Here is a 22,449-nt window from a genome sequence, read left to right as displayed (position 1 = left end):
TGACTGCAATCAGGGACTGAAAGCAGTGATTATTTCCTTGGCTCAGCTGCCATTCATTCAAAGAATGAAATACAATTTACCTGACTCACAGAAACACCATGCAACAAACTTAGTAGGGAGCCACAAGACCCCACAGTGACCGGCATCATTTCTCAGCTGACATAAAGAGCTCTGCTGAGTGTCCCACAGCACTGCTAAACCCACAGCACTGCTAAACCCACAGCCCCAAGAGCTTTGGAGTAGGAAGAGATGTTCCCTCACCCCTCGCTCACACGGTTACCCTACAGATGGTGTTGGGAGGCTTTAAAGCAGCATTATTTTAAGTGATGCTTTGTGAATTTACATTTAAAAATGAAAATCTTTGCCCAAAGGTAATTCATTTTGCAGCTCTGGAAACGGAAAGCTGAAATCTTGAGAAATGACATTAATAAGGAAATGAGAGAGTTTTTAAATAATACAAATTCCTGCTTTGCACTTCATTGAAATGTACCCATTTTCCCATAGGACAGACGCACACACCATGGCACACACACACAAGTGAAAGCACTTTGAATTCAGAGTGCACGCTTTATTTCAAGGTGAGAAAACACTGCAGGAAACAAACGATGCTCACAGCCACATATTGCTGCTACTGCCCATTGTTGGAGCACAAGTCTTATTTTTGCCTGTAAATCTTACACTTGATCCTACTTTTCCAGAGGGAAAGAGAAGCTGAGGAAGGAATAAAGCCGGAATTCGAAGCACTGCTTTCTTCCAGCCCCAATTACAGGGCTGGATTCCGCGGCTAATTAGAATCAAATGCTCCCAATGAGTTCTGGGGAAGCAGCGCTCGCGCTGAACTCGGCCCAGAGGCTGCGGGAGGAGCGGGGCGGCACCGGGCGGCTCGGGACGCACGGAGCACCGCGTTCCTCTCCTGGTAACCACCGACCGAACAGCTACAGAACAGGGCAGGGAGCAAAAATTCAGTGCACCCCAACCGCACCGAGACCCCGTTACCCCCAGAATAAAAGGACCTTTGCGCACAGCCGGGGCCTAATCACAGCCCCGACACCGGGAATCCCCATCAGCCCCAGCGGTACCGCACAGCGGAGCGTCTACGGCGCCTTACAGCCGCGCAGCGCAAAGAACGGAGCGGCGAACCGAACCGCCCCGAGAGGCAGCGGAGACTCCGGGCGGGAACGCGGCGCGAGAGCAGCACTGCCCCGCACCGCACGCACCGCCCCGTATGGAAATGAGCCCCGCCCTCTCCGCCAATCGGGAGCGGCGCTGGGGGCGGAGCCTCACTCCCGCGCCTTAAAGGCGCCCGTTGCCGGGGGCCGCGTTTTGCACTGGACGTGGAGCGCGGCAGCGGACGAAGAGAGCAGTGCGGGGCGCCGGGTCTGCGGAGCGAGAGTTTGAGTGTTTTTTTTTTTGTTTTTTTTTTTTTCTTTTTTGGCTGATTTTGCTGCCTTTGTGCCTTTTTCCTTTTCTTGAAATTGTATTCTGCACAGTTTTTGTATTTTTATTTGTGTTTTGGTTTTTTTCCTCGCCTTCTGGGAGCCTGCGGAGGGCTGCACGGCACCGCTGCTCTTCTCGGGGCGGCTCAGCCCCGCGCCCCCTTTTCGCCTCCCCCGTCCTCTTCCCCATCCCGCCCCGCTCGCGGCCACCAAATGCTCAACATGACCGAGGAGCACGACAAGGCGCTGGAGGCTCCGTGCAGCCCCGCGGGCACCACCAGCTCCATGTCCCACGTGGACTCGGACTCCGACTCCCCGCTATCCCCCGCCGGCTCCGAGGGCCTGGGCTGCGCGCCCGCGCCCGCCCCGCGCCCTCCCGGTGCCGCCCCGCTGGGCGCTAAGGTGGATGCGGCCGAGGTGGACGAGCGCTTCCCCGCCTGCATCCGCGACGCCGTCTCGCAGGTGCTGAAGGGCTACGACTGGAGCTTGGTGCCTATGCCCGTGCGCGGCAACGGGTCGCTCAAGGCGAAGCCGCACGTCAAGCGGCCCATGAACGCCTTCATGGTGTGGGCGCAGGCCGCCCGCAGGAAGCTGGCCGACCAATACCCGCACCTGCACAACGCCGAGCTCAGCAAGACGCTGGGCAAGCTCTGGCGGTGAGTCCGCGCCGCCGGGGACGTTCCGGGGGCTTCGCTGCCGTTCGCGCAGCTTCGCATCTCTCTCACCGCTTCTTTCATGCTGTTTTTTCTCTTTCTCTTTAACATTTTCCCTTTCTTTAACTTCTTTTTCCCTGTGTCCGTCTTTGCCCGTGGAGCGGTTCTCAGAGCGCTTCGGACTCTTCAGCCCTTGCTCGTTCCTGTTCTTTCCAGTGCTTCCTACATCCCCGAGAAATGCTGCTTATTTTCTTACTGCTTCTTTTACAATGTCGTTTTCTCATGTATTTTTTTTTTTTTTTTTTGCTGGCTGGCTCGCTTGCTGCCTAACAATCTGTAAAACTAGACAAGCCGATTTTTAGCTATAATTTCGCTCTGCTTTCTTACTTCCCTCGCTATGAGCACCATTACCACAACTGATGCAAACTTTTCTTGCTGGGCCGTGTGCTGCAGCTGCACCAAACCCGCACTGCCGCTGCCTGTTTGGGCTCCTCGGCAGTGTACAAAGCAAGGTTGGGGCCTGGGGAAGATTTAAGAGAAAGGATCCCATTGCTTTGCCTTTGGGAGTTCTTTGTGAGCCCCACACAAAGCTGGACGTGGGCAGCACTGCGGGTCGTGGTGGTGGGGTGGCATTTGTAGGGTGACTGTGGGAATTATATTTGGCAAAGGGATGAAAAGTGGCATTTTTAAATGGGATGGGGGGGTATTTTGTCTGATTTTCAATATCGGTAAGGATGTGCTTTTTTCTGCCTCTATAACTGGTATTTTAACAGATTTTTGCAGTAGGGTTTTGTTTTTTTGCTGCTACGGCAAATTTGTATTGAACTCTTTGGTCATTGCAGTGCAGATGTGAGTCAGAAAATAAACTGAACACTTATAAGGAAAAGACATTAATTTTGGAATTTTCTTTTTCTTCCTTATTTAAAAAAAAAAAAAAAAAATCAATCTCAAACCAGTTTGTTAAGTGAAAATGAGAAACGTCCCTTTGTGGAAGAAGCTGAGCGGCTCAGGGTCCAGCACAAAAAGGATCACCCGGATTATAAATACCAGCCCCGGAGGAGGAAAAGCGTGAAAGCTGGGCAGAGCGACTCTGACTCCGGGGCTGAGCTCAGCCACCACGCCGGCACCCAGATCTACAAGGCTGACAGCGGGCTGGGGGGCATGGCTGATGGCCACCACCATGGCGAGCACACAGGTAAAGGGTCCTGGGGGGCTGAGAACTGCTTGTTGTGGAGGTGTTGCTTTGTGACTTGAACCTGCCAGTGGGCACAAGCCCGTCTGCATGCTCAGAGCCTGTGCAGTGTGGGACTGAGGGGCATCCAAAAGCAGAGCCGTTGCTCTAAGAGCTGTGGTTTTTGTATCAGGTTGTGAGTGTGGCCATGCATTTAGTTACTAAATGCAACTGGAAATGCCTGAAGTGCAAAAAATGACTCAGATTTTGTGTCTAGAGAGGGGAACTAATTGTGACAGTACGGGTTAATAATGCATTGGTCACCTGAAGGGTGCCTGGGGGAGCGGCGCCCCCTGAAGCTCCCCATTTCTCGCAGTGCTGTGAATTGGCACAGGGTACGTGTTGACAGATTCCAGGAGGATTGCGAACGTCCTGCGGCTGCAGGCGTGTCTGCGCTCTTGCCCAGCCTGGCTGGGACAGCATCTCTGCTCTGGGGGAGCCACGCTGGCCTCAGGCCATCTGTGTAGAGGGGTCCTTCTGCTGTGAGGGTGACCCTGCAGGGATGCAGCACTCATTGGGTTGTGCTTCTTGCTATGAACTGTTGGCTCTGTGAGCATTGTATCCTAACTTGAAGAAATAATGGGGAGTGAGGGGAAACATCAGCCACCTCCAACACGGGGCTCTATTTTAAAGTTGCCCCTTCTCCTTTTGCATTATGGACAGGGAGAAACATGTGGTTCTCGGCTTCCTTGAGAGATGTTTTGTGGTTGCTCTCCTTAAAACTTTCCTGTCCCTTTGTCCACAGGCCAGCCCCATGGGCCACCCACGCCACCCACAACCCCTAAAACCGACCTGCACCACGGCAGCAAGCAAGAGCTGAAGCACGAGGGCCGCCGCCTCGTGGAAAGCGGCCGCCAGAACATTGACTTCAGCAACGTGGACATCTCAGAGCTGAGCAGCGAGGTCATCAACAACATGGAGACCTTCGATGTGCACGAGTTTGACCAGTACCTGCCGCTCAATGGCCATACCGCCATGCCGGCTGACCACGGCCCCAGTGCTGGCTCCTACAGCACGTCTTACTCCCACTCGGCAGCAGGCGCCAGTGGGGCTGGCCAGGTGTGGACTCACAAGAGCCCGGCCTCGGCATCGCCATCGTCGGCTGATTCGGGCCAGCAAAGGCCGCACATCAAAACGGAGCAGCTGAGCCCCAGTCACTACAGCGACCAGTCCCACGGCTCCCCTGCACATTCCGACTACGGTTCCTACAGCACCCAGGCCTGTGCCACCACCGCTTCCACCGCCACAGCTGCCGCCTCCTTCTCCAGCTCCCAGTGCGACTACACGGACCTGCAGAGCTCCAACTACTACAACCCCTATCCCGGTTACCCCTCCAGCATCTATCAGTACCCCTACTTCCACTCCTCACGGCGTCCCTACGCGACGCCCATCCTCAACGGCTTGTCCATCCCGCCGGCCCACAGCCCCACTGCTAACTGGGACCAGCCGGTCTACACAACCCTGACAAGGCCTTAAAAAGGATGCGTGGAGCCCCCCCAGGGCTTCCCCGACGTATGCACTAATGAAGGAACGAAGAGGAAGAACGTGGAGTGCCACGATTGTTTCCCAAGTGCCTCCTGAGCCGCTGGGAACTCTGCTCGTTGCGACTGGGTGTCCCCTTGCTTTGAAACTCTCCAAAAGGACAGAGCTCTATTTTTCTTTAATTAATAAAATTAAAAATTAAAAAAAAAAAAAGAAGAGTTAAAAAAGAAATACTGAAAAGGACTGGTGATTCCTTTTGAATAAATGAAGGACAAAACCATTCGACTCCTCTGTGAGGACTGAACTTGCTCATTGTGGAAGCTGACAAGTGCAAAATGGGGTGGGGGGGAGGTGGGGGGAGAAAGGAAGAGACGTTGGAGACTTTCAGGGTCTATTGCAATGTGGGAGACGGACCAACCTTGAGGGCAAGAACTCACCCGGACCAAGGCGTACGGAAAGCGAAACCCCAGCGATTCTGCATAACAATCTTGTGGGAACAAGCGAGTGTGGTGGGACCAACCAATTACATGTCTGAAGTGTTTGTTTTGTAGTCGAGAGTTCTTCTAAGCAAGGTTTGGCTGTAATTAACATTTTGTTTTGGTTTTTTTTTTTTTTTTTTTTTTTTGAAGCTTAAAGTGTTTTTTTTTTTTTAATCTGTTAAATATGTATTTATGTTCTGTATTATTTTGTCTTTTAATTAATGAAGTAATTTTGTGCAGAAAAAAAAAAAAAGTAGAATTTTAAAAGATTTTTAAAGATGGGGTGGGGAGGGAGCATCAAAATAGTGGAGATGATACAATAAAATGGTGTTATGAGTCTGTAGATACTCTTTGGTTTTCGGGTTCTTTTTGTTTTGAACCGCTCGAGGGAGGCTGAAGGCTGCAGCCTCGCACAGACCTGGTCATGAGCAGGGAGCTCCACTGGGAGCTGCAGCACGGGCAGCGCAGTGCTCAGGGGTGCTGCAGAAGCTGCTCCCTAAATTCGGAGGCTCACACGCCCGGCCGGCAGCAGACAGCGCCGTGTTTTCCTGCCTACCTGCTTTCAGGCTCTAACATTGGATTGAAGGCATTGCAAATAGTTGTACGCTTTCAGAACCAGGACTACTTTATAGGAAGGTGTAATTTAATGAGGAATTATCAACTTCTGCTTTGATTTTTTTAATTTTTTTTTTATTTTTTTTTTTTTTAATTTTTTTGGCTTCTAGGGACCAGGTATCATCCATCAAGCTGTGAAACTAAAATCTTCTCCACTAAAAAAAATGTTTAGGTACTTAGTTTTAGACTAATATTTCATTGATATATTTCTACTTCTTCCATTGTATGCTGAGCATATAATAACCATCTATTTTATGATAACTTGTGCCTTTAAAAACTTTGTAAATCTAAAAACATGTTTCAGACGTTATCATCTTTTTACCTTTTCTACGTTTCCTACTCTTTTTCTAAAAATATTTTTTGCATATTTCCTTTTGGGAACGTGGGGGTGGGGGAAAAATACAGAAAACTCGTTTTTATGCAATCTATTTTTCTGTATAAAGTTTGAAAGACTTTGGCTGTTACTTATCTGTTCTCTTCACTAGCTTCTGACTAAGCAATGCTAACTTTTGTACAGATCAATTTGATAAAATTAAAAGTGGCTTTTTATCAACTCTGTGTTATGTTTTCTTTCTCCTTGAGCCCATTGCTGTGGAACTTGGAATATTTCTGAAAGAGGCTATTCAGAATAAAACGTTGACCGAGGTTTTCTGTTCCGCTGTTTCCTTTTTATCTTGTTTTGTTTTCTCCTTGTTGCTCCCTTTCCCTGTGTTTAAACTGTGCCTTACTGCAAGATTGCCTTTATTTTTTTATACTTCCTCAAGGAGTGTATTTCCATGCAAGTAATCCCAAGGATTTCATAGGATTTTGTTGAGACTGCTCACGTGAGAAAGGCTTTGCAAGGTCAGACTGCATGGTTTGAGCCCGAGTTCATTCTGTTCTGCGCAGCACGTAGGAATTTTACAGTAACAGATTCTGTTTTCTGGTTAGTGAACCCGTGTAAATACCTCTTAATTACGATAGCAACAAAATTATACATTACACATGGTTTTTTTTTTTAATCCAGCCATTAGAATAGTTACATCTGTGACTTTTTTTGGTTATATAGATGACGTTGTAGTTTGTTTTCAGCGGTTCAGACAAACGGGTGCGAAGTTCCCAGGCTTGGCCCAAACTGGGAGGAAGAGGCTGAGATTAGAAGTGCAGAGAAGCACACACTGGGCCTGGTTGTGCTGCAGTGCTGTGGAAAATGTTTGAGCATGAGGATAATAAATGTGATGACAATTAATGAAGCTTAAGAACATTGACGAAGTCTGAACAACAGAGTCCCACAGCAAATCTGCTTGCAGCCTCGCCAAGACCTATCGTGCCAGAGTGTCTGTAACTGGACACCATTTTCTCTGTGCTCATTTACAAAACTTCTGGCAAAATGACTTTATTACACCGTAAGCCAAAGCTGCAGAGTAACTTTCAGAGCAGACTTTCTTTTCTCCTTTATCCCCCCTCCAGTTGCAATGTAAGCTTCACGTCTCAGTCTAGTTTGTGTGAGAAAAATTGATGCCTTTTGGCTTTGCCTGCTCTGTGCGTTGTTGCGGGACTTCCATTCCGAAGTGCCATGCTTGGGGAAGGAAAAAAGAGAGAGATGGGAACATAAGTGCTTATCTTTACAGCCCCCTTGATGTTTAATAGCAGAGCTCACAGTGACTTCACTGATGTCTGCATAACTCTGAGGCAGAGTCAAAATATCTGCGTTGGGTAGCAGTGCACATCACTCAAAATACCGACGCTGAAAATTGTTGGCTGACACCCACTGCAAACCTATGGAGTAAAACTCAAAGACGTTACCAGATGGATGCTCACAGAGGTGACGGGCAGGGAAAGCTCCTTGCCCTGAGCAGTCTCAGTGACTCTGACTTCAGAGCGTGCTGGAAATCTCCCGATGTTCATTTCCCATGCTTAGTTTTGCACTCACATCTCCAAGAACACTGATCTGTGGTACAAGTTATATACGGAGAAGAGCATTTTGCTTTGAAATCTTTGCTGTTTGTACAAATGCGTTCTCATGCATTGTTCCTTTTTCCCATGTGCTGTGTGGATGAAGCCCGCAGAACGAGACGTGATTTTCCCCGAGCTGAATTCCCGATGTGAATGGCTGCATTGTGTGCTCCCAGCCTGGGCTGGTGGCTCTGTGCTGGCGCGGATCTGGAATGTCTCTGCACAAGTCAATGAGATCAGGTGAAACCAAGGCTGGCTTTTGACCCCCGGCTGTCAACAAAAAAGGGTTCTCAAGATAATTACAGGAATATACAAGTGATAATAGTTCCTCTTCTATTTTGATGCAGGGAGTTATAATTGTTGCTATTTATCTGGATTGCTCGGAAGGTGCTGTTTAGTAAGGAAGAGGAAATTAATTTTATAGCCCATATCCACATTGCTTCTATATGGAGGAAAAAGTCCCTTCCCATCCTCCTTGTTGTAATTTTTCCTGGAGTTATATACATTTTTGTTACACTTTTTTTACAGTTAGTTATTCGACTTATGGCAAAGAAATTCTTATATGGTGTCCCCCTGGCAGTGCTCAGCTTTAATAAACCTCATGTGAGGCCATCGCACTCCTTGCACTCCCCGGCTGCAGCCCACAGCTCTTGCAAGAACAAGAGGAGCTCTTAGGGGTTTGTTTTTCCCCTTTTTTATTCCGTGGGGAGGGCTGAGCCCAGCTGCAGTGAAAAGCTGGGGAGATTTTGGAAGCAGGAAAGGGATGGAAGAGCCGAGGATGAGGATGAATCAGTTCCTGAGGGATGCTCCAGCATTTCCCTGCTTTCAGCCTTTGAGAGGCTCAGTTCAGCTCCAATTGATATCGGGTTCTTTTAAGCCTGCAGGCCGATCCGTAAGCAGGAACTCAGCAGCAGAAAGGCTCCAAGCTCCCGTTCCCGTGGAGTCCTGTGGAAGCAAGGACTTTTCCCGCATAACTCCTGGCTCCACTCTTCCTTGGAGGCTCTGCAGAGGTTCCATGAGGTTTTTCGGGGTTCCCCACATGGCACACTAAAGAACGTGACTGGATGATGCTTATAGTGCCGTGTGAGCTGAGGAGAACCAAGTGGCTCCTGGGTCCTTCTGCTGCACCACTGCCAGCCGAGCTGGACTGCCATCACCTTGAGAACCCCTCGTGCCCCTTAGAGGCAGGAATTAGGGACAGCACCAAGCAGCCAAGCACAAGGCTCGGTGAGGGAAAGACATTTCTCAGATGAGTCAGCAGAAGCTGAAAATAATCCCCCAGAGCCCAAACCACAGCAAGCAGTGCTGATGACAGCTTGCTTCATCCTCCTGCCGCCCTGCAGCCGGGTTCCCATCCACTCTGGGTTCCCATCGTGGGGCTGAGGAGTGAAGGGTGAGCACAGGTCACATCAGTGGGACTGTAGCCAGAGCTATGGTCTGAGTGGAAAGTAAATTCATTTTGTTTCAGAGCTGTGCTGCATGAGGATTGAAATGGAAGGCGATGCTTTCCAACAAAACCATGTAACCTGCTGAAAAAAAAGGAGTTTTAACAAAGCTTGAGGAACCCGCATCTTCTGCAGCCTGGGGGCGCTGAGTCCTGCCCAGGAAGGATTTGGTGCTCAGGTGGCTGCAACCAGGGCTTGGAAGAGTGTCTGGGCGCTGCTGGTGACCCATCAAGAGGTTCCCATATGGCTGCGGGCACAAGCAGACACGCTGTGTCACTGGCTTAACTGGAGTGTTGGTTTTGACCTGATTTAGTGAAGCCCGTGCAAAAAGCCCGTTGGACACACTTATTGAGGTCTAAAAGCCGCCTTCTTTCAGTTTATCTTAAACCAATTAGGAATGAAAAAACAAGCCGCTCCTAATCCAAACTCTGAGTGCCCCTCCTGCTTCCCACCACCCGCTGCCGGGACCGTGTTGGTTTAGGGAAAGCGATGCAAAGCGCGGGTGGCTGCCCGGGCTGCAGCACAGGTTGGGGAGCGCCTGCTCTGCGTCTCCCGGCCGCGCTGGCACCGGTTCCTTCCCCGTATTTGTTTGTAGATGTGAACGCAGGCAATATTGTGACTGTCAGAGACGTGATATTAAAACATTTACCCAAAATACCTCCGCCTGCCTTTCTCCTCCCCTCGCTCTTCTCCCTCCTCCTCCTCCTCCTCCTCTTTTTTTTTGTGCGTCTGAATTCACCACGTAGTGATGGAGTCCTTCACCCAGGAAAGGGTTAAGCGTTTTGAAAGGTCTTGTTTGAGGTAGAGTGAATTTTAACCACCACACACATAACGAATGCGAAACAGCCTGAATTGCTGGTGAGGAGCCAAGAGCACAAGAGAGGAGCTGCTGAATTTTAATGATTCATTATTGCATGGAAGGCCTTTGTCTTCCTTTATCCGGTGCACAATAAAAGAATTAATTGGACAGAAAATGGCAGGGCAAAGAACTGACAAGTCATTAAGGGGCTCTGAATGGCTGATTAGGTGCACATTGGGGGTGGAATTTCAACTGCACTGTTTCAGCAAGGGCTTCAGAATAATAATGGCATGGCACAGTTTATATTTTGTATGCAGTACCAGAAAGGCCTTTATGTCGGCATTGTGGTGCTATTTATTATGCTGTCTATTTAGCCATTGTTGGCATTGTGTTTGCAATAAGAATGCACAAACAAAGTTGAGATTTTTTTTTTTTTCATTTAACTTCGCAAAGGCAAAATAATTGGGAATCAAAATCTCGCTCCGCGGATAGTTTTATTAATTTTTGTGTGTGTGTGTGTCCAGAAACGGCAGTAAATATTTAGACTTGAGAGAAGCAGCTCCCTTTGCAGAAAGGAGAGGAAGGAATGGGTTCCTCCTGCTCCTGCCGGCCGGGGCAGCCTCGTGCAGCTGCAGCACTGGGTGCCCATCGCTGCCTGGGAAGGACACAGAGAACCATCCCACATACGGCTCCTTCGAGCCGGCTTCTGCCAAGGTTTCCTTCTTGTTGTTGATGTTAAGCAGTTGCCTGTGAGTTGTAATAAAAGCCACACACACAGAAGGGAGGGAAAGAATAAAAAAATCTTTCCAGGCACACCGGGTAGGTGTGATTTTGATGAGGAATGTGCTGTTTTTTTTAAGAAGAGGTTAGCAAATATTCAGCAGTTGAGTGTCAGCTGTGTTCACAGCTGGCTGAAAGTTTCATGGAGGAAAGGAACTTCACCAAAGATACGACACTGCTTTTCCTGAAAGTGAACTCATGGCAGCCTGATGAAAATTGAAAGCCGTCAGCTTCATGTAACCTCGACATTTTTACACATTGAAGATTACTCTTTTAATCTCTCTCAGAAGCTCACAGAGGATAACTGCACTTCTGGCAAGGTCCTTCCTGTCCTCAGGATTTGTCCCGCATTGGCAATGCTTTGATAAAGAGATGCACACCCACCCTGCATCCTGCTCTCAGGCAGTGAGTGCCTCTCATACTTGCAATGGGTTGGCACGGATAAACCACTGCTTCCCAAGCACAGAGGAGCAGAATCACTGATGTGCCTCATCCAGCTCAGGGCCTGGCCCCTTCTCATGCTTTTTTCTCCTGGGTATAATGGGTTAATAATGGGTTAACTATGTATATATATATATTTGAAAAAGTGAGAGAGGATTTGGGTGTCAGGGAGATGGATGAGCTGCAATCTGAAACTTTTTAGGTAAGAATAAGTGAAAAGGAAAATGGGGTTATTACAAAAAATGCCATTCTCAGTAGAATACAGCCCTTCTGCAATAATATTTTAAGAGGTAGTTAGCAGCAATCTTCATTTGGGAAAGTAAAGGTGTACATGTCAAACAAAACTAATATTAAAAAAAAAAAAGAAGAGGTGGGAAGGTAGCCTGTTCCACTGGAAATTGTAATGTTCCTCCTGAGGTTTCTGCTTCTTAATACTGTGAAAGTGGAGGAACGATCTCTGCCATTTGCACTGCGGCTGGGAGGGAGGCAGAGGGGAAAGCTGCTCTCTGCTGATAGGGGCAGCTCTGCTGGTCACCAGATGGAGACGGGGATAGAGCTGAGCAAACCTGATGAGCAAACCCACATGGACAAGGTTTGGGCCGGAATCCAGATATCCTCAACATTTGGGAGAAATCAGATCTGTGGAGGAGGAGCTTGGAGCGACGTCTATCAGAATGAAGTCAGGTGAAGGTTTCAGAGCCAGATCCCGAACATCCCCAAAGATCCATGTGTTCAAGCCCTGGAATAGTTGGCTGAACTCCACGTCTGGTTATGGGATACAGAGAACTTAAAAATGTATCTAAAACACTTAACAAAATTCCCAGATGGAAGCAAGTTTGTTCTTTTGTAATGAAAATAACTTAACAAAACATCCGAATAGTAGATGTTTGTGCTCTATTTCTGGAAATGCAGAGAATATGAACACCCCACCAAAAAATGCTAAAACAATCAGCCCTAAGTAAACATAGATGTTCGGATTTGCTTTAGAGTAGGAAGGAAGATAGAGATGTCTGCACTGGAGGAGAGCAAAGGTCTGTCTAAAAGTGCATCCTCTAAAGACACACGCAGGTTTGCAAGGCAGAAGAGAACAAAACCCCCCTCAGAACACAGAAAAAAACAGCTTTTACACAGCAGCCCTTCCTCTCTGCCAGCCTCCAGCCATCAATAGAGGATGAGGCACTTTTGCTGCAGGAATGTTATGGCCAGAAGTGTAATTATCTGCACCTGAAGACCTCTCTCTGGAATGAAAGGAGTCCGTTAAAAGCAGGGAGTATAGTTGAGTTCCCAATCCAAAATGTCCTCAGTGGGCACAATTTTGTCCTGATTTCATGTTGGGGCCCTGTGTGCTCCTGGCGCTGATGTTGGTGACATTTGTCTCATCCCAGCGTGAAAAATGGACTATAAACATGCTTTAAAAGTCAGGGTTTCCTGGTTTCTGAGCAATAAATCCTGCTGTTTGGGCTGTGCTTTCCAAGTGATAAATTTCTAGATCTCTGGGAAAATACACTCTGGAGAAAGCAGACAATGCAGAAAAGCCCGCAGCATTGCCCAAAATGACATTTACATCTTGGATGGCAAAGCATCCCAGCCAGGACTGTTGTACAAATGCCTGTGGGGAGGAAGGATCGATGGCGTGGTGCAGATCAGACTTCCCTGGGAAAACCAGGCAGAGATGGGGGCTGGGGCCACTGCATCCCAAACCTGGTGATGGTTCCTATTCCTGTCCAGGCTCAGGGCACCCCAGTCTCTGGGAACTGCCATTTCACAAGGCCATGACCTTGGTTCCGGGGCCACCTGGACCTAACCCCAGGATGCAGGTTTTGAGCCCTAAATGGCTCAAATGGCATCTTTTGGATTTTCCCTTTTGCCTAATTACAGGGATTTATTTTTATTACCACTATAGGCTTGTTCCAAAATCCAGTCGGCTCAGCGGAAGCCTTTCATGGGCTTTTGGATCAGACCTATGCACTTGGTGTAGTTTTTGCTATGACAAATTATCAATTATTTGCTGGTTCACATTTAATTATTAACAGAAGCTGCAGATTTGGAGATCCCTGTTGCCCTGAAATCAAAGACAGGGCTCCAGATTTCATTCCAGCTCCTGATGCAGTGGTGAATTCACAAAATGAGAGAAGTGAAACCATGTTGTGATGCTACACGTCCAGCCCTCTGTGTCTGGAGCTGAATAATCACAACATCAGACGTGCCGAGATGGATTTGGGCCAAAATTTCTGCAGTCCATCTCCAACTGAGAGCTTAGTGCACCTCTGTGTCCGACATCTGCTCTACCTGCACAGGAACGGTGCTCACTGTGCCTCTAATCACTTCAAACATCGCTGCTAAACACAGGGATTAGGAAGGATTTGAGGCATCTGTTCCCTTGTGGGCTGAGATTCATCTCTCTCAGGGTGTTTGATGAGGGTAAGAAATGAATGCTTTCAGCTTGGTTGAAATCCTTAAATGTTCTTGAGAAGTGCAGAAAATGAAGATACTGCTTACCCTGTTATTCTGGTGGGGTTTTTCTTGACTGGGACGTGTCCCATGCAGCAGCTCAGGGGGAGCATGGGAGCACCCCGCAGGGGAGGGATGCTGAGCAGGCTGCAGGATGCTCTTTAGGGAGCAGAAACATTTTTATTCCTCTCACATGGATGAGTTATGCTGTGGACTTCATTGGAGTCTGCATTGCCTCTGGAAAGGGGTTTTGCTTTTCCTTTTAGCAGGCAAGAAGTTATTCTTAGGACATATCATCCTATCTGTACCTCACACCATGAGCTCACCCCAGCCCAGAAATGCTCTTTTCGTCCAAGCCCTGGAGTAGGGCACATAGGGACAATTTCCTCATAGCTTCTTCTTTTACAGTAGAGCACACAGAGAGAAAAATTCCTACAGCTTTGCCCTCACTGTGGGCTGCTGTCTGTTCTCAGGTAGGCTCAGGTCTGATTTAGTCTCAATGGAGCATGAGGAGGGACATGAGGAAGGACACAGAGTGCTGTGCTGCTGTGAGGCTGATGGTCATTGAGCACACCGTGCTTTCTCACGCTGACAATAAGCCATTGAGAAGTGAAGCACTAACTCGCTCTCTGAATGGAATGCCTGAGTATTCTCCTGAGCAGGAAATGCTCGTATACAGGGATTTCAGAAGAGACCAAGTTCTGGAATAAAATCTTCACCCTCGGGACACCTGTCCCTCCCTCAGAAATGTAATTCAGTGCCATTTCTGTAGGTGTAAAGCTCCATAGCGGCAGTTAATATATGCATACTTCTGGGTTCCCTCATTACCATTTCAGTTGGCTCGTTTACATAATAACACAGAACAGAAGATCATTTGCATAAAATTAAAAAAAAATCAAATAACTGAATGTTGCTTTTATTTTGAAAGGCGCAGAGAATGAGCCTGTGAAGTTATTTATATCCCCAAAAGTACCAAGCAGGCTAATCGGCAGGGAACCGTGCTTTCTGCACAAAATGGGACTTGACCACTTCAATTTATTCATGAAATATTAGCTCACTTAGTGGAGGAGTATTTTTAAGCAGCTGGGTTGGAGCTGACGGGAAATCCCCTCCCAGCTGCAGCGGGATCAGCGCGACGCGGAGCCAGACAAAAGTGAACTCCCCCAGCTCAGGTCCCTCACCGCACCTGAAGGGACTGGGGAATGAGGGCTCTCTCCTTGGTTACAGATGGCAGAGCAGAAATATGCCTTTCTCTTCTGCACTTCTGCTTCATGGCCATTTACCTAAGCTGCGAGTTTCCACCCATCCCCTCCCCATTCTGTGATGCTCAAGCACCTTCAACCAGGAGATGGAGCAAAGCTCCTTATTGACTTCCCAGGCTCCGTGTTGCATCTTCATTTCTTCTCCTTCTCTTAGCTCAAGGGCTGAATGGGAGCATCTGTCCTGTCTGATGGGCTGCTACTGCAAGTGGTGCAGCAACAGCAACCCGATTTCACAGCAAGCATTCCCCACCCAGGCAGGGGAAGCCGCGTGCCCGGCCAACAATAAGGCTGTGGGTTACATGCGGGAAGTGTGAGCCTGCCCGAGCAGCATAGCATGTGCCAATTTGGTATTCAAGGCGTGTGCAAAATGGGCATATTTGCATGAGAAAGGATTGTTGGGAGAAATCTTAGGCCAAATCCTATTTTCATTTATGAGTCTCCAAACATGCAGTATCTCTAGGGACACCAGGAATGTTACTTAAGTTTTGTACAAGCATGATGAGAGTGGATCCTGGCTGAGAGTCGATGCTCTCCTGGACACTTAGCACCCAAAGCTCAGTAAGCACTGAGCTCTTTAGTACAGTACTCCTGGAGAAACCATCACCAAAATCAAACTATCACATCCTGTAGTACGCCAGCCCCTACATTTTTAACAATGGTGCAAATCCTTCTGTAGGTTATTGGGGTGAGCAGTGCAGAGCTTGGCAAGTTCCCAGAGCACAGATGGCCTCAGGGCTGGAAAAACAACCCCAAAGCACCTCCTCTATCTGCTCTTTGGAGACCAGCTCTGGGCTGTGGGAGTACTGGGGCAGAGGGACAATGGGACAATGTTTGTGTTGGGATGTCCCCATTCCACAGCATGATGTCCTGAAACAAAGCGCTAGCACAGGCATGTGAGTGGCTGCCCTCTGCCCCCTGGTATGCCAAAAAGAATATGCATTGTTGGGTATGGGTGTGGTGGGTTTCAGCACACTGAGACTGCCAGACTTGGACTTCTGCCCAAAATATGCACATAGCCTTAATAATTGAGTTCCCCTTTTCTCATACTTTTCCACATACTCACCAAGGCTGAGGTGGTCCCTCCGTGTTGCTGGCAGTGCAGGCTTGTCCTGGGGCCTCATGGAGCCCTGTGCTAGATCACAACCATGGGTGACGCTTTGAAATTCTGCTCTAAGAGGGCTGTAAGTGCTTGCACGGGGAAGGTAACACACAGCTTTGAGATGGGCACTCCTCTGATGTCCCATCCAAATTTGGCAGCCTGAGCACAATGTCTGCGGTATGTCTGCTCTCTCTTCCAGGTATCTACATGGGAGAGCAGAAGACTGCAGAGGTCTCCAAACCAGGGATAACTGGAGGAAACAGTAAACTCACTCTTCCTGGGAAAAGCCATGTGGAGCAGTGCCCAGCACTAGGATGCTGCAAATTGGGGTACGTGAGGAAAAGGGAGGTATTGCTCCAGAGAATCCCACAAACATCCTTATTGCAGAGTCAGTAAAGTCCAGTTATTTATGATGTTTGTGTCCTGTATTGAATAATCAGAAAGAAAAAGTTGTGGGATTTTTTTTTTCCTCCATATATTGCACAGGGACCTCTGTGAGAGGCTCCTGTCAGCACCCAGCAAGGATGCCCCTGTGCAGGTTTGTGCTGGATTGGCCTTTTCCAGGTGATGCATCTCAGACACAAATTGTGCTGGGGGAAATCCATAACAGAATTTCACAGCCCACTGTTTTAATAAATGTATGGAAAACACAGAATGAAATTGAATAGGACCTTTCCAATACACTAATATTTTGGAACACATAGATCATGCATGTGGGAATAGTCCTGGCCCAGAAACAATGGGTATGACCCAAATAGCTCCAAGAGACAACTCTCTGAACACTGCTTGGAAGCTGCATTCAGTAACAGACGATCCCTCGGAGCTGAGGAAGTGGGACATCCAGCCTGCTGAGACTCTGTTCTTGCTGTGCAGGCTTTCAGGGTCATTGGCAAGTGCTTCTCTGTGATACAGGGCAGATGCTCTGTCCACTAATGATGAGAAAAATAGCTATGAACACTGTTAATTGCCAGAATATAAGCTCATTTCTGCGTCTTCCAACTCCCTCTTCAGCAGAGGCTGTGGATGACACTGACTGGTTTTCTTTTCTTTATACACTCAGCACAGCCATAGAGATGTCTGTGAGGCACCCAACACAACCTGGGGTGATGGGAGGATGTGCCCAACCTAGGGCCAGTGTTTTAGTGCAAAAAGCTGAGAGTGTGGCACAACCCCTTGTGCTGCCCAGGCCCTGCATTGAAGGCAATGCCCAGCCTCAGAGAGACATAGCTGAGCATTTGAGCAACGCCTGTGCTGCTGCTATTGGGAACGTACAGCTGAATTTGCAAGGGAAATCGTGTGTAAATAATCCTCATTACTGAAGAAGGCTGTCCCCTTACAGATCAAGTTCACTTGTTATTCTGATCAGTTGATAAGCCTCATTTGCATAATTTTTACTTTCTTCCACACTTCAGCTTTGCTATTACAGTTAGAGTGGGGTTTTATTACTCTTATTAATGTCATTACTGTGTGCGATCATCCAGGCTGGAGGTTTGCTGAATGTGCTCGTGCCTGCTGATGGCTGTGGGTGACCACGTGTGGGCTCTGGGCTCTGGACGTAGGGCAAAACTCTTCCTCCTCTTGGTGCTGCCTGCAGCCCTTGGCACTCAGTTTGCAGCTCTGTAGCTCTGGAGGTGCACTGTTCCTTTACTAGTGCAACAAGAGCTGTGCAGCTGGTTCTGTGGAAGCCCTTGGAGCCTTTCCTCGTTGCCTGACTGCTCTTTAATGCGAAGGGGCTTTTTCTCCACTGTGAGCATCTGCTTATTCTTTCCTCTGAGAAGGAATGATAGAGATAGCATTCAGTCATGAGCATGGGTGAGATGAAGTGATTGCTGCCTCCCTTCCAGCTCTAGTCAGACTCAGGGATCTTCTGAAATCAGTTTTCCTCATAGCTTTCATTTACATCTTCAAGATTAACAAAGCTAAATTGTGTCAATTCCTACAGAGGAGAGACAATACAGGCTGATGTTGCTGGCTCTGGTGCTGGATCATTCCTTGGATGAGAAGGCACCAGTGCCACATCCTTGCCCATGTTACTGTCCTCATTCTCTCCCACTTTCTCTCCCCCACCATCCCCAACTCAGCTGAGCAGTGCTCCCTATTTGCACTGGCTGTGTCCTCATGCCTGAAGTGTGGGCACAGTACAGGAGGAGGCATGTGGATGAGAAGTAAAAGTGAGGGGCATGGATTTGCATCATTCGCTCCATATAGAAGCTGCTTGGAGCTATACCAAGGCAGGAGGGAATGGTTTCACAGCTCTCTTGGTGGATATAAATGCTTGCTATTGGGCCCACAAAGGGATATCTGTGTGTAAAGTTTGGAGGATGAGGCCCTTAAAGCTCTGCCTTTTCAACCTTTTAAAATCCTGTTCCTCCTTGTGCAAACGCAGCAGCATCTGCTGCAAGCTAGATGGCTACTTTTTATCTATTAATTACTATTAATTACACACACAGCCTCTATGAAACTACCTGTACTTCTGCTCCTTCCTCTCACTGCAGCATCCTGGGTCCCTCCACTCTGGGTTGGGCTGGGGCTGTGGTAGAGCACATGAGGCCTGTGGGTGCCCAAAGGCCGCAGCCGCCTGAGGCCCACTGCCACCCTTAGGCCACAGCCACTCGAGGCCTGCTGCTGTCTGAGGCTTGTGGCCGTGCCACCAGAGGCCTGCAGTAGCTGGAGGCTGGGCTGTGGAGCCCAAAGGCTGCGGTTGCCTTGCAGGTATCTCTGTGGCTCCTCCTGAAGGAGAGCCCCGTGCAGCCGTGGTGTGAAAGTGTTGCTGCTGTGTGTGTGCATGCGGCCGCCAGGCAGGTCTCTGGGCAGGATGCAGGGCTGGGCTCCCACCTGCGGGATGCAGAACCCTCCTTTACCCTCCTGCCCCAGGCCTGCGTTCTCTGCCCGACTCCCAGACCAAGGCAGTGTGGCCATGGTAACATATGTATCCCTCTGCTTCCTGCTCAGCACTGCGGCCTGGGCACAGAGCCGGCTCTAAGGGTGCTGCCTGAGAGGTGACTGTTCTCTGCCAAGGCACAGTCCTTTCATCTGGGACAAATATTTCATATTTTGTTCTGTTTTTCTGTGGGGCAGGCAGCTGTAACTAGAAGAAAAAGGGATGCAGCTCAGGGACAGAGCAGCTCCTGGAGGGCCAAAGGCCCCAGACCCGCTCTCAACTGGGGCTGAAGGTTGGGACATCAGCCGGCAGTGGCACCAGGGCCGTGGTGTCCATTCACCCATGGGAGAAGCTTGCTGTGCATTTAGGTGTCCACCACAGAGCTTTAAGTGTGACAGATTTCCTCCACTTCCTGGGGACAGACATGACAGACACTTACTGTTTGCATCTGTTTCTCCAAGTGAATCACATCCTTGGGCTCCAAAATAGCTGTGGAAATTTCTCCCTAGGGACCAAGTCACCCCAGAGAGGAGACAGGAAAACAACAAGCTAAATATTAAGTGTATGCTTTAGCCCAAAGGCAGTACTCAGGGTAACACATTTCCCCCATATACCCACCTATCATGGAATGAATGAAGTTATTTCCAGACATCCTCAGCAAACACAAGCCTACTCAGTAGTTAATTTTTCCCCCTAAACTTGTTAAGTCTTCTCAGTCGAAGGAGATGGACTTAATAGGTATGTAGACTGGTTTAAAGGACTGCATTTCCCTTAATGAAGTGAATTTAAATAGTGAATTATTATTAGGTATGTTATTGATTACTTCAGGGCACCATGTATCCTGACTTACCAGCCACATACCTAACAGTATCTTTCCCCCTGAGCACCCCAGGGGGTGAGATCACTGCCCACTGTGAATCCAGCTCAACAGGTGTGAAGATCAGCAGAACTCCTCTCCATCTCATGAATGCCGGAATGTATGAATTCCAGCTTCCTCCAAGATGCTTCTTGAGTCTTTGTTGGGAAAGGGTTGAACCCAATCCCCACCAAGCAGCAGGGGCTTCACATGGGAGGAAATATGAAGAAGGCACTGGTCAGAACACCAACCTCATCATATTCCAGTGACGTCAGATGCTAAGTCTTTTCTCTTAAAAACAATTTTGTGACATTCAGAAAATTTGAGGCAGCTTCCCCCAGTATCTGCATCCATGGCTGGATAAACTCGCAGCTAGGCTAACACATCACCCCTGCCACCACCCCCCGTACAAGTCTCTCTGTCCCTCCTGCCACGCAACATTTAGCACAGTGGATTCCCCTGTGCCAGTGTATCTGGAGGGGACATGGCCTCTCCCATCCCCTTGGCTGCCCCCAGCACACTGCAGGGCTGCACACTGGTGTGCGAGCTCACTCTGTGCTCTGTGTTAGGAATACCTACATTTTATTCACACTGATCCCAGAAACCATCAGTTTGCTACAGACTTTCCCCAGGAGAGCATCTGCTTCAAGTCCCTGTTTCTCACTGAGAGCATATGGGGCCATCAGAATTTTCCTGAATCCTTTCTTTCTGGACGCCCTTTTTCTCTTAGGTGACATTAATGGAGCGCTTTGTCACTCCACCCCACTTTAATTATTTCCTCTGGAACATTTTGTGTTCAATAAACTAGTGTGCTCCCAATGTGAGGTGAATCTCCTGCAAAGAGAGTGAAAAAAACCAATCCTGTCCTCAGCAGACTGCGCGCTTGTCGCCAGCGCCTGCCACCCTAATTACACTGTGGAAGAATGCGCACATGGCAGAGGTCCCTGAACATTTCAGGCAGGATATTGCCTTCTCCTGGATGCAGCCTCTTTCTCTGCTGCAATAACATTTGCTATAATAAGCCGTGACTCCATTTCGGGGAAGGCGTGAGAGCAGCATAGACATTTTGGCCAGGCTGTTTTCTTGCATGCTGCGGGGCTGTAGACCTATCTCCTTGATGACACTGACCTGGAGTATTTATGGGGCTCTCCATAGGAACAGCCCTGTAACAGGGTGGTGTTTTGGGGAAAACATGGCCCCGAGGTTTCTATGGAAGGTGTTGTTCTCCTGCCTCCACCCATGGGGCTGGACAGCCAAGATGGCTCCAGGCAGCTGCTGGGGCTGCAAACCATCCCTTTGTCTCTAGCAGCTGTGCCAGAGCCTGGGCAGATGCCTTGTTCTCTGCCAGACACCAGCCCAGCCTCCTCCACCAGCATTCTCCTCCTGCCTGTTCTGTCCCACTTTGGCATCTGGGCTGGCTCTGCAGGACTGCAATTCTCCTTCCTTTGCAAAGTTGCTCCTCTCCCTGCAAGGCTGTCCAGAGCCTTCTGGCTGTCATCCTTGTCCCCACAGCTCCAGTCAAGTCATGGGCACTAGAGGAGAGCAGCTGTCTGGAAGGCTTGGGAGCTGGAGCGCTGGAATGGTTTGCATGGATAGGCTTAGTCTATATGGGGGAAAGTTCATTGGGTTTGTAGAGCTAAAGTGTGGAATTAAGTTGGATCACCTTTGGGGCCATGAGATAACTTGGATTTTTTATGTAATGAACCCAAAAGTGAGTGCTGTATCCATCTGGAGAGGATGAGTCCATCAGTATTTCATGGGGTGTTAAAAAGCAACAAACATTTCTTGCTAGTATCTATTCCCAGTCTGTGCTTTATACAATTTCAGTTTCCGGACTTTGGTCATTCCATGCTGGACCCTGATTGGTTTTGTAGGCTGATCCTGCTCCCACCCTGCATTTTGCTTGTGGGGGTACATTTTTGCCCAACATTCTCAGACCCCTTTGTTGTCCTTTGGTTACTTTACCTGAATTTACTGGGATAGCTGTCAGCTCCCAGCTGATCTGGGGTAGATGGGTTGCTACTATTCCAGCTTCAGGGAGCAAAGCACAATTTCAGGAGGAAATGTAGCATGTGCTGCCATCCCATCACTGTCCAAACTTCTCCAGAGCGAGAGCACTGCTGTCCCTGCACTCTTCCTGCCCCAGTGCTTCTTCTTCATCAAACAAAAAGCTTTCATAGGCAGATGAGGTCCAGATGCTGTCTGGGAACAGTGTAAGAAGCTCTTTAAGCACTCTTGATTTACACAAAAAATCAGGTGAGCAAAAGCTGTTCCAAAGGGGACTCAGTACCAAACTGCAGGAAAGGCTCCTGTGGACCCCTGTGAGCCTTGGGTCAGGCTCTGTTTTCGGGACCCATAAATAGAAGCCGAGTCACTCAAATAATCGGGACCTGTAAGAGCCATTCATAGCTGCAAATTAACAGCTACCACCAGGCCCATCTGTGCACGCCCAAGCCCAGGTCGGATTCCTGCTCCCTCTGTTTAACCTGATGACCATAATTACACACTCATTTATACACCCAGCGGCACCTGAATGCTTTACAAGACAAACACCTAATCCCGCGTGGAAATTATAGCCACATAATATCTCTTTTCATTATTTGC

At 48.6% G+C, this 22,449-nt stretch overlaps 1 protein-coding gene across 1 annotated transcript; it reads left to right on the top strand.

The window, feature by feature from the left end:
- Window positions 1-1,339: 1,339 nt before the first annotated feature.
- Window positions 1,340-5,434, top strand: SOX8 (SRY-box transcription factor 8). Its single transcript, XM_042864456.1, has 3 exons — window positions 1,340-2,092; window positions 3,046-3,284; window positions 4,066-5,434. The coding sequence occupies exons 1-3, from the start codon at window positions 1,650-1,652 to the stop codon at window positions 4,794-4,796; spliced, it is 1,413 nt and encodes a 470-aa protein (XP_042720390.1). The 5' UTR covers window positions 1,340-1,649; the 3' UTR covers window positions 4,797-5,434.
- Window positions 5,435-22,449: the final 17,015 nt, after the last annotated feature.

Source organism: Lagopus leucura, unplaced genomic scaffold (genome assembly GCF_019238085.1).
Source record: "Lagopus leucura isolate 7727_CA_CO unplaced genomic scaffold, USGS_WTPT01 Super-Scaffold_760, whole genome shotgun sequence".
NCBI classification, from domain to species: Eukaryota; Metazoa; Chordata; class Aves; order Galliformes; family Phasianidae; genus Lagopus; species Lagopus leucura.
Note: the sequence above shows the minus strand (reverse complement) of the source record. Positions and strands in the feature narration are given on the sequence as shown.